The sequence below is a fragment of the Pyxicephalus adspersus genome, chromosome 4 (genome assembly GCF_032062135.1).
Source record: "Pyxicephalus adspersus chromosome 4, UCB_Pads_2.0, whole genome shotgun sequence".
NCBI classification, from domain to species: Eukaryota; Metazoa; Chordata; class Amphibia; order Anura; family Pyxicephalidae; genus Pyxicephalus; species Pyxicephalus adspersus.
This window is the reverse complement of record NC_092861.1, coordinates 24,434,046-24,450,250: the sequence shown is the minus strand read 5'-3', so window position 1 is coordinate 24,450,250 and position 16,205 is coordinate 24,434,046. Positions and strand designations below refer to the sequence as shown.

At 39.4% G+C, this 16,205-nt stretch overlaps 2 protein-coding genes across 2 annotated transcripts in view; one reads left to right on the top strand and one right to left on the bottom strand.

Moving 5' to 3' along the window:
- The window catches only part of TRAPPC12 (trafficking protein particle complex subunit 12), a 73,058-nt gene extending 70,735 nt beyond the window's left edge, over positions 1-2,323 (top strand). The window contains exon 12 of the mRNA XM_072407570.1: positions 1,911-2,323. Within this exon, the coding sequence (XP_072263671.1) occupies positions 1,911-2,153 (243 nt within the window). The 3' untranslated portion in view covers positions 2,154-2,323. The remainder of the gene's footprint in view (positions 1-1,910) is intronic.
- Positions 2,324-8,246: 5,923 nt separating this feature from the next.
- The window catches only part of ADI1 (acireductone dioxygenase 1), a 10,052-nt gene continuing 2,093 nt past the window's right edge, over positions 8,247-16,205 (bottom strand). The window contains exons 2-4 of the mRNA XM_072407569.1: positions 12,731-12,850; positions 11,257-11,436; positions 8,247-10,263 (exon numbers count right to left, since the gene is read on the bottom strand). Of these exons, the coding sequence (XP_072263670.1) occupies positions 10,144-10,263; positions 11,257-11,436; positions 12,731-12,850 (420 nt within the window). The 3' untranslated portion in view covers positions 8,247-10,143. The remainder of the gene's footprint in view (positions 10,264-11,256; positions 11,437-12,730; positions 12,851-16,205) is intronic.

The following is a 16,205-nucleotide window of genomic DNA, read 5'->3' as shown; positions in this document are numbered from 1 at the left end:
GCTATATGGGGCTTCATTCACAGCTCTTCTAGCGCCACCTAGTGGTAATTTGTTGTTATTAGAAATCCTTCAGTTAGATGTTGGTATACAGCAATTCATTTCCACTACAAAAAAACAGAAATCTTTACAATAACTGGGAGTGGGTGTCCTAAAGTATTAAGTATAATAGCCAGATAACTACCTGTTTCAGGAGCAGAAGTCAACAATGACCAGCAATGGTTAGTTGTACGGTCCTTCCACACCTTTCCTTTCCCTACTTTTCTGTTCACCTAATCCACCTCTCCTTGCACTGTTCAGGTTATAACTCTTTACCAGTTTTCCCTGTCTGCGAGGTATACAAATACACCAGGTCAAAGTCTTAACCTGAATTTGCAAAGCTGTGCATAGCACATCCCCTCCATACGTATCCTTACTCATTTTCGCATATCATCCCAACCACAACTTTTGCTTTGCTTAAGAAACCTTCCTATCCATCCGGGTCATCTCTTTTCATTCTTGCATCCAAGACTTACAGGCTACACCTCTCCTTTACAACCATCGGCTACTTCACACCCATCTTGTTCCAAGCCTTGAAATCTATAGTTGCACTCTTATCGTGCACTTTTATAGACAGGTATTCCATATGTCAGCCCCTACAGTCTCTCACATCCACATCTGCCTCTTGTGCTAAATACTAAATGACTTGTGCAGGTTTTCTTCAGCTTACATTGTGTCTCCCCACTCCCCTTTAAATTGAAATCTTGCATAGGCAGGGTCCTCCCTGTCACATCTCTGCATCAGATCAAATGTTTTGCTGTTTATATTGTTGTATTTGTATTGAATGATTGTGATTGTATTGTATGAACTATCTATGTACTAATGGTTCCTCGTATTGTCCAATTTGTACTGCGTACAGTGTCAAGGATGATGATGATGTATATAAATAAAAAAAATATATAATTATAGCCCGCATATCATCATGGGATAATAATCATGCCAATGCACATTGAATTAATGCAGATATAAAAGACACAGATAGTGTTCTACATTTATTACAGAATTAAATGTATTTAAATACAAGCACTGTAAGTGTCTGCAGTGTAGGGATTGGAAGAAAAATCAAAGAAAGAAGCAACACAAAAAGCTGCTGTTAATCACTGCCCAGTCACTGCTCTGCTTAAACAACTTTTTTAAATGAATGCATGGAACTAATAAAACCTGTACTTAGCCCTGTGTAGTGCCTGTGTTGGCATGCTTTGCAATAACACAAAGTAAAACAAACCTTTTACCACACATTGCCCAAAGCCTAACCTGTCATATGCTACACTACTGGAGACTACAGGAAACCATGCTAATGCACATTGCACAGGCATGGTCTGCTGTTGTCACAATCTAAAACTCACCTGTAGAAAGCCATAAAGCTGTTCCTAGTCCATGTAGACAGAAGGTGCTGCAAGGAGACTATAGTGAATCTGCAGTTCTGAGATGCTACAAAGACTGGAAAAATGATGAAAGCAAAGTGTTTTCATTTTATTGCTTTAGCAAATCAGGCGACACCAGTAAAGGGTTAATAATTACTTCTCTTCTTCCATTAGTAACTATCTGTATATGGGGCAGCAAAGTCTTACCTAATGCCCACTAATAAAATCTAAAAATGTAATGGATAGGTTGCAGAGTTTGCGTTGAGAAATATAAAGCAATATATAAGCAAGCATCCCACTCCTCCTATAGAAATAGCATTGATGGATAGAAATTATGTTTCTCAAACATTAACAAAGGTTGATCAGATTCCACAGCTTTGCTTGGTATAAGAATGCAGCAAAGGCGTGTGGCGCTGTGCCGCAGTGAGCACATTGATGAGGTTATCGATCTCCACTTTATTGTTCCACCTCATTCCCAAACCATTTCTTTTTTTTTTTTTTTTTTTCCAGGCAAATAACAATGCAGCCGTTTGCCTGCTTTATTTGGGCAAATTAAAGGATTCCCTCAGGCATCTGGAAGGATTGGTTCAGCAGGAGCCCAAGCACTATCTTCACGAGAGCGTTCTCTTCAATTTGACAACTATGTATGAGCTGGAGTCCTCACGCAGTATGCAGAAGAAGCAAGCCCTGCTGGAGGCGGTAGCTGTCAAGGAAGGTGACAGCTTTAACACTCAGTGTCTGAAGCTGCTATAATTCTGCTGCTGCTACATCTCCTCTCACTGAGAGAAAGACTGCAAGGAAAAACCTCCTTCCTGTGTATATATTAATGCTGGAAAATGTAAATGGGGCTCCCAGGTTAAATAGGATAATAGGATTAAAATTACTGTATGGTATGTACTTTGTCAAATAAACAATACATATTATGTTTTCGCCAAAGTCTGTAATTTGTATCACTGTGTGCTGAATTATACATAATAGTGTCTGTTTCATGCTATTTAGAGGGATGTGTTAAAAGAGGACCTGTCTGTAGCATCTTTTTTATCAGTGCTAGGAGATCAGGTTAGAGATACATCTCGTACCCAAATACTTGTATTGCCTGATGTAGGTAGATTCATCAAGCTGGGACTGCAGACCCTTTCTGGCCAAAAGAAAGTCCTTATCTGAGAAAAAAATAAAAATATGGTGCTGGAAGCACTGCAAATTGTGGTGTTCATCCTCCGAAGCTCAGAATCGGCATTATTTAGCAAGGTTTACTAGAGTAACGTCTAATACTGAAATGAAACAGGAGCCACTTAACAGGTAGGATGTCCTCTGACTCCTTGTAACTGGAAATTGTCAGATAGCTGGAGTGTCTTTATTTCATATAAATATAACCTGCTAGGTAGCTGCATCACATTGGTCATAAAACCTCATTCAGCATAAAAATTATGCTGAATGTAACAACAGAAACCCTACTGAGCGATAGTTACCCAAATTGACGATTTGAAGACATTACATTGTATACAAACCTCTCCCACTCATCTGCAAAAAGTCCACATCTAGAGAATTACTGATGTATGAACGAGCCAGAGATGGCTCCCCAGACCAACAGGATGTACAAAATACATTGAAATGCACAAGTATCTTAAATGTCAGGGGAAAATGGATGCCCATTTTGTGACTAGTTGACTAGTAGGAGCTGACCGAGGATACTCCCGAGGTGCAGTGTACATCCAGCAATGAATGGGTTTCCACTGTAATAAACATGGAGGGTGTGTGGCCCGTCTTTTGTGACAAGATACTTGCAGAGATTTAAAAGCAAAAAGTAGAAAATGAGACATAGATGGCTATTAGAAGCTCCATCTTATTTCACAACTTTTCAGCCTTTAAAATAAACTAGTGCTGACAGTATGCTACATAGAGACCAGGGGGTCTTTACTGAGGAAGTATGGGGGATGCAATTTCTGACCTACTTTTTTTTTTCCTGGCTTTTACGCTCATCCAGTGGCTTTCATGCCTTCCAAGTCACTTGACCCTAATCTAGTTTTCAGATTAGGGTCAGAAAGCCAGAGACAGACAGACATCTAGAATTTGCAGAGAAAGTTTGGAGAATGCAGCCCCCAGTACTCATTTCATCACAGGATTGAATTAAAGTATAGCTGCTGTTGTACATGGAAAGTATAATTTATTTTTTGATTATTGATTGATTTTTGATTATTTGATTATTTTTGATTATTTTTATATAGGACCCATTTACACTTGAATGCAGTGCGTCCACTACATTATGCAATCCATTCAAAATGAATGGGTAGTAACATGAAAATGTTTTCTTCTTTTGCAGTGCACACAAGCCAGAGGTTGGAACTCGAGTTGCGTGACTTTGACTCAAGTTCAACTTAAGTCGCCTATTAAATGACTTGCAACTCGACTCGCGCCTTGCTTTCTCTGCTGAAGGGGGAAGGTAGGAAGGCAGTGATGCTTCTGTAAATCTGCCTTCCTCCCCGCCATTCTTGCATTCTAAGTCCACGGCTTTATTCCCTGACAGCTGAAGGGGGCAGGGAGGAGGGTCGTGTTACAAAAGCATCACTGCCTTCCCCCTTCAGCTGTCAGAGGAAAAAGCTGTGGACTTAGAACAGGATCAGAGCTCTGTTTCTATATGGGGACAAATTAAGTGACTTGACTTGGGACTCGACTTGGACTTGAAGGCTGACGACTTAGTCCAACCTCTGACACAAAGCCATAGTTGCACCTGAGCAAAATTAAAAGCCCAGTTGAAGTACATTTTTACTCCTTAAATTGTAATTCTGTAAAGCAACCATGTTATTCATGCAGCTCCTATGCACTGCATAGCCAGACAGAGAACATTCTTTATTTCTGGTGCAACAATTCACCTTCCTGTGTCTTTTTATGTCACCTCTTTGTTTGCTACCTAATCATTGTGCAAGGAGTCATCATTAATTATGTCCAGTAAATAGGAAACTGACACGGTAAATGGTAAAAGGAAACCAAGAAGTAGCAGAGAGCTGACCCAGAAAACTGTAGTGGTAATCCAAGGAGCAGGAATTTGACCTCAGGAATGGTACAAGTAAACCAAAAAGTACAGATATCTGAACCAGAAAATGGTACAGATAAACCAAGGAAAGGCAGGGAGCTGGAGCAGAAAGAAAGGGCAAATATAAACCAAGAAGTGGCAGGGAGTTGAACCAGGAAATAATAAAGGTAAACCAAGACATAGCAGGAAGCTGAGGAGGCGAATGGTACAGGTACACCAAGGTGAACCAAAAAGTAGCAGGGAGCCAAACTAGGGAATGATAAAGGTAAACCATGTAAGAATGATTATCTGGACTAGCAGAGATGTCTAACAAGGTTAAAAAGAATAATAATAGTGTATGTATTCAATTTGTGTATTTAGCCATCTGCCTGGAGTTTTTCATTGAATTCCAGGTCAGTATTTCCTGTTTCAGGCGCTCTGTCTTTGCAATGTTATATATTCCACAAATAGGCCTGGGATTTGTGGACAGATTATTTAGGCTTTAGCCCATAGAGAGTCTCAGTGGTGTGTTAGCTGAAGCTTCTTTAGCTTTCATTTCTACATAACCATGTACCATACACAGCAAAGGCAATGATATAGTTTGTCATCTTATATACAAAACAAAAACCAATAAGGATCTGCAGTAAAGTTTATCAAAATGTTTCCAAGGTACGTAAATGGCCTGCAGGGGATTATATTCTAAGCACAATTGGAGTTTTACTTTAATTGTATGTGGATTTTCATATCTGATTATTAACTTTGCCTGCTGGGATAATAGTTCACATTTCCTTTGGGCTTTTAAGAAATCCAAATTAGTGAAAGATGCATTCTGTGAGTTTGTACTTTGTGTTTGGGAATACAGATGTATCCATATTCCTGACCACGAGTATGTAGTACTGAGCTCAGTTCCCCATATATAGAAATGATCTGTTTATTGAATGTGTATCTTAACCCAAAAACAAAATTGTACTGGAGGTATTGAAAAGAATCGCTCACTTCAACATACATTTTATTGCTTTGTGAATGGAAATACACAGAGTTTCCAGCTGTATTTATTAAATGCAACTAATAACATTCAAGTAAATAAGGTAACAGTGAAAATTTAGTATAATTTAGTAAAAAAAACAATCCCTGAGATGTGTAAAGGATTGCCTGTCTGACTCAGTACATTTTTTTGCTTTAATTACAGCCTTGAGTCTGACGAGAACCAACTGTGCATATCTAGACTGTAATATTTGCCCAGTCTTTACAGAGCTGTTCAAGCCCAGTCAGATTGGATGGAGACAGCACTCATTGTACAGATTCTCAGTAGTTCTTAAGTCTGGGCTCTCACTAGGTAATGCAGAGATATGTATTCACTTTTTCCCCCTTCAGTCACTGCGCCTGATTAATTAAAGCTTTCCAGGGCTGGAGAGGATACACTTTCATCAGTGAAGTTGGGTGATCCAGCAAACCTGGAATGGACCTGGTCCAGGATTGAAAATATTTGCCAACAAATAGCAAATGACTTTTAGGAAATTAATTCCAGGTTCATTGATGAAAGTGTATCCTCTCCAGCCTTGGGGTGCTTTATTAAATCAAACCCACTGTGTGGTCAATTTGCTGTGCTTTAAGATGGAAGGTGAACCTTCTTCTGATAACTTTCTGGCAGGGAGCAGTCTCTTTTCCTCAAAAATTTGACAGACTTTTGCCCAATCAATTTTTCCTTTTATACTGAAATGTGCCCCGATCCCTGCTACGGAGAAACGCCTACAAAAGATGTTACCACCTCCATGCTTTACCAGTTCATTGGTCTCATCTCGACATAACACATTTCCACTTATCCTCAGAATCTTCAAGGTGTACTTTGGAAAAAACATGACAATGTGGGCTCCAGAAATGTTTTTCTTATTTAAGCAGAACAGTTACTTCTATTTACTTTGCATAAATACAACTGGAAAAAAATGTTCATTTTAGGATGCAAAGCAACAAAATGTATAAATTTACAAGTGTAATTCTTTTCTATACACAATGTAAAGTATACCGTTTACCAGCATTAGATGAAGATGTTATTTTCTATTTTTAATCTTAAATTGCTCTTTAAATGTTATTGGAGAATACTGCCTTATCCCTGGGTGGCTGTGCGAATATCTCCCTGTATCTATACAGGGTGCATAGTTTGTGATCCAGGCTTCACTTCAAACATATCACAGTAGATTGATAAGATTTGTAGTTCACAAAAAAATAAAATAGTTAGCGGGAAGGACATAAACAGAAGAAGACTGAAGCTGCATTGTTGGCAGGAACAACAGATATTTCCAGTACCTGCTAAAAATGTTCTTTTCAAGCACTTTGGATCTGCAAGAAATGGTAGCGTGCCCCCAGCTCTGAGGCCCCAGGTATAACCACTTACTTACTATAATCAGGAGCGGTTTTAGATTATCTTGCCAAACATATTTAATATAAATAGTAATAAATAACCCGTAATTTAGCATATTAGTCTGGTGAAATATGTTTTGTTGGGGGACAGCAGAAACAATTCATGCTTTATTGTGGCTAACTGCCTGTTACCGTGAACAAATACTTTTTTTTTTTTTTTTTTATTTTAAAAAAAATTTTTTTTTTTTTCCCTGGACTGATGTACAGAAAGGGCCGAGATGTCTTGGAGGTGCAAATTGTGTTAAGGCTTTCGTATACTGTGCAAGAGGCAATATGGCACATTATAATGAAGGAATAATTGTTTCCCAGGGGGCGGACTAGAACTGCTTTTGTTCCCTAATTATGTACTAGTGAGTGGTTAGAAGCTGAATAATTCACATTTCAGAAGTTTTCATAAACTAAAAGGGAATTCTACATTGTCTTGGCAGTTTACACACAAAGTCTATCAGAGATTCTGCACAATAGTGTCCCCTAGAACTGTGGTCCCCAACCTTTTGGACTTCACGGAGCACTACATTTTTGGACTCTGGGTGGAGCCATGCGTCACCTAAAGGGGGAGAAACTTCTCCCAGAGAGACGTCATGCCAGAACCCGTCCACTCTCTAAGCCTGCGATGGGAGAGTGGGCGGATTGCCCTGAACCTACAATCCATACAAGAGACCTGGTCCGTGGCTTTAGCCGATGCGCCCCCAGAGCCGTGGACCACAGGTTGGGGACCGCTGCCCTATAAAACAAAAGGGTGGTGGGCAAACTTTTTAGTTCAGGGACCACAATGAGTATCAAAAGTTGACAGTTGGGCCAGGCCAATACTAGATGGATGGAGAGGGTTTGTGTGAACTGACATAAATTACATAAAAGCCATTACCCAAAAGTAAACGTACATTCAAATTTCAGTTGGAATAGTGTTGTTTTTTGCCAGTGGACAATTTTGTACAATATTTGATTGACCCCATGCTTAATTTCATCATGGAAATATTAGCATAAGTGCTAGTAAATCCTGGTGTTTCTTCATGTCCATGTTTGTCAAATTAGATTAGACACTCACAAAAAAACTGTTGGGATCATTTCCAAAACAGTTGTGTAACATTTGGAAAAATTTCAGAACCATTATAAAGCAATTTATAAAATAAAAAATAGCCTATTATACTATTTAAGGGGGCAAGACAGAGTGTCCCATTTTACTTATTTTACTATCTTACTTTTTACAATAAAGCCCTGCCTGATGCTAAAAAGTGGAACTTTAGGAAAATTAGAGGACAGAAATAATTTCCGTCACTTACTCCCTGCCCTGTACAGAGCAATGCATAGTTCTCTTGTCACGGTTTGGGCTGGGTCAGGCTGTCTGGCCTGACTGAAGTTGATACACATCTTTCAGAAGAACCTTTACAAATGGAAAATCAGGAAAATAAAGCATCATCTCAAAAATATAATTTTATTGGAATGGTTTCCATGTCATGTATTCACAGATGTAACATCAGTAGCATTTGATTCGTATATTATACATAATCTGTTATGTGGTAGCAGCAAACTGACAATATTTAGGCCAACAAGGAGAGGTTCTGTGGTGGAGAGCTTTAGTGACAGGAAAACAGGAATTGAAGAAAATTCTCTGCACTGGGTACAAAGGCTGACCGCAAATGTGAAAACACATACAGTTCTGATTTTCTGTTTGGATTCTTGTCTTCCAAACAGGGCCAGAGACACCTCTAAAAATTGAGTGAGGTTCTAACCTATACCATTTCAATGCAAAATAAATAAACTGTTGTAAAGAGAACACAATTGGTTAAACAAACCAATACACTGAGACTAATAGGTCCTGAGAAGCTGAGCTCCTGGTAACATCCATATAGTGACTCATATTGACCTCCATATGATCTTTACTTCCTGCAGTTTAATTAGCCATTGTATGGCTCCTGGATGGTTAATGGGCTTATTATTAGCGAAAGAGCAGTAATAATGTGAACATTCAATACCCAATATCAACCAATTATATTTCAGTTTATTGGGGTAGCTTTCTCTTGTCAAAACTAATATGCATACAGGTTTTGCTCTATTAGGTAAGACAACAGATTACATTTCTCTCCATAAAGAATAATTAGGAAATACAATCATTAAATAAACTATATAGGTGTCAGGAGATGATTAGGCACCATGGTAGCATAGTGTGCAGTAGATGGAAATATCCCTGTGTTGTTATAAAGAAGATATAGAGGGGGGAAAAAAAGACAAATTTAACCAAGCAGTGTTAATGCATCACTTCTCAGATCAGAGAAAGGGACCTAATACAACTTATGGTTATATAAAACACTGCCCAGCATGATTTGTTTCAAAAATGCCCCAAAACCTCATAGATTTTAAGGCCACAATCACACCATGAGTTGTAAAACACTTACTGTGCATGTTGCAGGAATGGTGCACAAACACACATACAGGCTCCATAGGAAAATAATAATAACACAAGTATAGATTCCAATGTGCCATAAAATATAACCAATAGGAAAGGTGAGGATGTCAGGCATTGCTTTGTGTATGAGCTGCTGTCCCATGGGGGGAAAAGTGATCGGCCCAGTATTCTCAGCCCAGTGGCTTTTTACTATAATACAGTTCTACTTATTACAGTTGTACTTTGTAACTTTGATATCCTCTGTGAGGTGTTAATATGTTTAACCACAAAGCATTTAGTAGGCACAAGAAATAAGGCATCTCATGAATTGATAGGAGGTCTCATAGAAAGACTTTAAGAGGACAGGTAGACTTAAAAGAAAAGATACAAAGTCTGGCCATACATGCCGAATGTTTTCAACTGGATTTCATATTTATAAAATGATTGTATACAACTGAGCCGTTCTCAGCAATCTGCCACGCTTAGTGTCATTTTGTTTCCTGGCTTTTTTTTTTTTACTTTGATTTATAATTTCAACTATGTGCCACCTAAATTGTGGGTGACAGATTGCCCATGGCCATAGGAAGAGGAAACCTTCCTACACACCCTTCCTGTTCAATGGCTTAGGGATTGTCCATAGCAATGCAACCGTGGACTTGTAGGTGTGACTTAACACAGGCCTGGTGGTTTCATGACTCCCAATAAGAGAGTCCAATATTACAATATCCAAACCAGCCCATGGGGAAGGTGGTGTATAGGAGGACCCTCTTTGAAGTCGTTTTGATAATTTCATTTTCATAAAACATATTACAAAAAAAAAGAAATAGTGTTCTTTGTATAAGGCTATATAACTAATTATATAACTAGAGCGATTTTCTTGTATTAAATGATTAAATTAATACATAGAAACACCCAATGGTTCATATACTTCTTTATGCTTTTAATTCCAGAAGCTGAAGATACTTTGTTCGAGCCTCAAAATCATCAGCAGGGCGATTATATGGGGTCCAGACAGGTTCTCCAACAAACAGTCTCATAGCTTTGACATAATTCTAAAAGGGAATGTAAAAAAAGGGTTAGTGGAAGGAAATGGGATTTACAAATAACTAAATGTTATAAAACATCCATACATGGGAAGATGCTTTGCTTGCCCATACTAAACATACAAAGACCATGGCAGTGCTTTACTGTCTTATAGTGGGGGAAGGTATAAGAGGGAACACAGCTTCAAAGGAGTGTCACTGTAGGACTTTTAAGAGGAAAGTTATTTTCAGGAACCCTTGGAACATAGAACCATACAGGCAATAATTTGGAGGAATTAAAGGGATCAAAAAGCTCTGTAACCAAAACAGTGCAGAGCAAAGCACAGACAGAACTCACATACAAACTGTTTAAGAAGGCTTTACTGTGTTGTACATGTTGGAAAATTTATCACACAGCGCTTAAGTTAGGGTGAACTCTTCGGAGGTATTTGTATATAAATAGTTTTTTAGGAAGTGGGGAATAAAGCCTGCCAATAAAAAAAATAATCATGAGTAGAATGAAAACATGTTGCAAAGCTTGTGCACAACAGTTCTCATTACTTCTCATGGGTGGCTTTCTAGTTCCTTACCCTCATGGTGACCATATTACGTTTAATGGTGACTGTATGATGTGCACAAATTAGAGAATGGTTAAACAATGGATGAATTCTTGCTGAATATGCAGTGTAGGACACGTGTTGCGCTGAAGCATTCACAGCCCTTGGACCCTCACCTGGGTTGTCACTTGTTTACTTGTGTAGAGCAGCAGCTGGCAGAAATTACCAGAATCAGGAATTAATGACAGTCCAGAACCAATAGGGATAATCCTTTTACCCAAAGTAGTCTTATGTTCTAATTGGATGACAATATACAACCATGTAATGCCAAGGTTGCTTCCGAATGGGAGCATGAAAACCACATACAAATCTGTCATATTGGTGATCCAAATATTTGGGCCATGATCAGCTAAACTGATCATCTTATTTACCTACTGTATAATAAAAGTGACACAATTTCACCTACATTTTCATCCAGAGTAAAGCGGTGATAAATGCCGGCAGGGAGGGTGATCATGTCTCCTTTCTGCATAGCGATTCTGATCCATCGGTCCTGCTTGTCTCTAACATCAAAGTAACCACTTCCCTCCAGGATATAGCGGATCTCATCATCCAAGTGTAAGTGTTCCTCGTAGAATATCTTCAACTAGAAAAAAGTATTCTGTTATATTAGGGGTGGTGATTACTTGAAAGTATAACTAAAAATCCATGGATGACTCCATATACAGGATAGTCACACACATTGAATTCTGTAGATTTGGTAGAATTCATTGTACACAACAATCAGTCACTGACGTCCAATCTGGGTAAACTGTCTGATTGCCAAGTTTGTGGCAGATCACAAATCAAGCCACGATGTAACTACAACTGCTTTTTTAAAAAAAAGGACAAATTCTATGTACTAAACAGACTGCAAATGCACAAACTTGTTTATTAATACTTTATAGCAGCTCTACCAACTAAAATGATTATGAATTAGCTGCAAGGGGTCTTATTAAAAAATGTTCTCCTGCCACAATTAAAGGACTCTTAGATTAGGTTGTGCCCATTCTCAGTGTGGCAGTACCAGTCCACCACTTCTGGTCTATAGCTCTGCAGGTTCAGCCCTTCATGCCACAGATCGGCCATATTTCTAGCGCATTCTAGGTCTTAACAGGCCCATAGTTCTGGTGAGGAGGCCTAGTGTTACAGTGCATTAGCACTCCACGCATAGATCCTCTGTCCAGCAGCTTGCAGCCTCCTCAGCCCCCCTTTAGCTGTGCAGAAGTGTCTGTCTTAGCATCCCCTGCACTTATTCTGAGCATAGCTGAAGGGGAATTCAGATTATGTGCTGCAACCAATAAGCACATCATTTCCTGGCTTCTATCTTGTTCTGCTATTGGCTGCTAGTCCTATGTATATCCCTCTTGTTCCAGGCTCTTCAGCTTGCAACCTAGGACATATCCCAGCTATACTCTACCACATTAAGCCTTTTTGGCTTGACCTCAACAATGCTTCTTGTCCTTCTGTCTGCCCTGAGCTTGGACTATCCAGACCTTGTTCACTAGGCCCATCATCCCTTGCAGGGTGCACTGGTAATGACCAGAAGGTGAAGACCTATGAACAACTGTATTGAGAAATCTGACTAGCGCTCCCACTGGCTGAAACTAGATGAGAATCCAAAGAGAAAATAGCTGTAATGCAGCGTGCAAGCATGGAACAGGTGTTCTGTCCACTACTCTACACACTACATTCACTTGCCATCTTGATTACTATTAGAAAATTCCCTCTTTACATTTTAGTTTAGTTGGGCTTTAATCCAGTAATTGGAGTATATGCACAATATTCATTCTTCATGGCCAGCATTAATATACATCTCAGTCTTTGGGAGACACAATTGCAGAGAGCGTATAATACTGTCAAATACATCATATTCACAAATCCCACATCCAGCTGCTCACCTTCTGCTCATAATTGGGCAGTGTGTCTTTATGTATGGTGATTATATCCGTGAATGTGTAATTATGGTCTTGGCGGATCTTGGCCAGCTCCGGATCACTCTCATAATTATCGGCATCCAACTGGTGGGGAAAGAAAATGCAGAGACATATTTATCGATCTCCGAGGAGCACAGGGGGAGATTTCATGCAAACATTATCAGAAAAATATATAAAATGGATTTCACCGTTCCAGCAATCTACACACAAATTACAGAATACCTTAATTTCCAGTTATTATTACTTTATTACATTGGATGCCATCCAAAATGGAACAAAGGTCATCTCCAGGCAAAACTGCATTTGTCATTTTTTAACCAAGATGGAGAAGTGTAAGGCTACGTACACACGTCAGATGATTCTTGTCCAATTATTGCTTCAGGGTTAGTATCAGATGAGAATCTGACGTGTGTACAGTGGCCGTCTGACGTCGTTCAAGGATCCGTCCTGGAGGATCCATGACTGACGAGTGACTGCTATACAACTGAAGAGGAGAGAGCTCCTTCTCCATAGAGCAGAATTGTGCTGTATGTATAGCAATCATTCATGCACCTTTCAGTCTTTTGTCATAGGAAAGGATTGTAAAGGATCCTTTCCAACGACAAAAGTCTAACGTGTGTATGAAGCTTAAAGAGCCTAGTTTGGTTTTAAATGGTGACATTTAGTATTTCTGGATCACCACTGGAAAAAAAGGGGGTAAAACAAATATTTTAGTTATCCCTAGAATAGAGATCAAAAAAAGTCTTCCAGTGGAGGGCATTGATTCTAAGAACAACAAAGAGGGGGAGAGAGGAGGTTTCCTCCAATCTCCTGTTTCATATCTGGAACTTTCCTCTATGCTACATGGACTGAAAAACAAACAAACATATTTTGGCACTTTAACATGCATTACTTGTGGGCAGATGACCCAACTCTTCAGTAACCACCTGGTGGTTACTGAAATGTGCTGGGTGTTGCGCCCATCTAAAAGGGTCAGGGGGAGAACATTGCCCTAGAGACACCAATCGCTCAAGGAAACCCTAAAACCTCTGGGGAAACACTGCTCAATCTTCTTCATCGTCTTCTTGAGAGCTATATCAGGAACAAAGTTTACATTCTGATGACAGGTCCACTTTAGGCTAGATATACACACATATTATTCTTATTCATTCTATTTTCCAACAATGTATATGGTTCTGTGTAGATTTATATTATTCAGAGCAGCCCCCTTCATTTCCCACATGAATGAAATGTTCTATAATCTGCCCCGGTACTGTACTAGAGTTCAATATCCTATTAGTTCTGCCATTGTTCTACTTTGCTGCTTCCACTGTACTTGTAGCACGAAAAAGCAGAACTCTTACAGCAGACAAATGTGAATAATATGCAAACATTTGTCAAAAGAAGGTGTTACTGACCAAATTCCATCTTGTACGGAAAATCACATAATCAAAAACACGGAGGGAACATAAGCGGTAAATGATGAAGCTGCCACGACGCCAGGTAACGTGGCGCCTCAGCTAATGAGCCATCAAAGGCAAATTCATTTATTAAATTTAGCCGTTCACAGTCAATTACTTTGCATCCCGAAGCTAAAAAATAGAAGGTCGCGGTAAATCACGCAGACTTTTCCAAACAACACGTATACATCGCTCCTGAAGACAGATGTCTCATGTCTGATAAAATGTTGTTTTTCAATAATAATAATAATATATCGGATAGATTTATTCTTGCACGTGGATAATATCCATTTTCTTTAAAGTGAACCTGTCAGTTGTTTACAACATGTAAATGTTTTGTCAGATGCTGCAAAATCTGAGCACCTATTTCATTCAAAACTTATCTGTGTGCCTTTCTGAATGGAGTTTCACTTTGTCACTAGGAATAATCCCAAAACCAGTACAGGTAGTCCCCGGGTTACATACGAGATAGGGACTGTAGGGTTGTTCCTAAGTTGAATTTGTATGTAAGTCAGAACAGGTACATTATTTTAATAAATGCAATTAGGACAGATGTTTGTCTCAACATATTATTAGGCAGCGTGGTGTCAGTTACTGTATAAAATCCTCACTGTGAGTTATTCACAAACAAAGCAAAACAAAATCCTTATGAAGCCTAGACATTCATTAACTCCTTGAGCAAGCTGTGCTTTCATATGAAAAATTGCTTGTAGAGTTGTCTTGGTCATTAAAGAGTTACAAGAGGCCAAATTTGAGATGGTTTGGGAGGCTTGGGATCACTACTATGCTAACCGCCCCCCCCCCCCTCACACCCTAGAATGTTTAAGTGATGTGCTATGTTCGGGAATTGGTTACCGTTACCCTTGAAACTTAGATATGTTTTGTTACAATCTCATAGTGTTATTTTTCTTTGTGTTTTTCCTTTTATCCCTTCTGCACCCTGTTGAAAATCTCTCGAAAAAATACAATTTCAAAAAAAAAAAAAAAATAAAAAAATAAAAAAAAAAGTTACAAGAGTCTGCGTAAAGAGCTCAGTCCCTAAGATCACCCACAACCTATAAACTGTGTTTAGCAAAAGATTTCTTCTGCAAGTCATGCAAACCACGCCCATCAAGCCTCCGTCCTGCACACAAGCAGCAGGGAAACTCCATACGTATCTAGGAGCTGGCCGTATGTCAGATGTCCTTAACCCAGGGACTACCTGTATATACTATTGAGTACAGTAAAAGCCATTTCAGACCTGCAGCGAACACAGGTTAAACGGCAGTCCCAGCCGCTCCTAGTCAAGTGAATGGGAGTGATTGGTAACCACTGTGCTCAGGCCACAGGCTCACAAAGTTTAGAGTGATAGACTGCAGGCAGCAGTAATAAAAGGAAACTCCTTCACCCTCCCTATGCTCCCTATTGGACCCTGGGAGCCCCAAGCAGTTGCTCATTCTGCTCTGATTAATATCCATCACATAACCTAGATGGATCCTTATTATAACAATATGTTCTGACATTAAATACACAGCTACCGGCAGAACCCGGAGGTGCACATTCAGCAGGTCACTATGGTAGGTGATTACCCCCACAACACTGAGCCTTGTCATCTATATAGTACAAAGATTTCTACTCTCTGTATTATCACAAGAGCCGCATTCATGGCAATGTTTTCATTCCGTGTGATTAACATGTGACCACTAACGATTCATCTGTGTGCAGAGACAACCCTGAATTATTCACCCTCTGATCAGTCTGCTTCCAGTTTGTGTTGCATTGTGGAATATAAGTATTGAGACAGCAAATGGAAACTCAAAACTTTGTAACTCCAACCAGTCACAATTCATAAATACTGCACTACTGAGTCCGCCATGGTTGTCACTGACCCCGGATCACACACAAATCCTTCTGCCTTCCATTACCAAAGCGCCTACCGTGTTTCCCCGATGATAAGGCAGGGCCATCAAATAAGACAGCCCCCCCTTTTTAGGTAAAAATGAAAAATAAGCCCCCCCCCC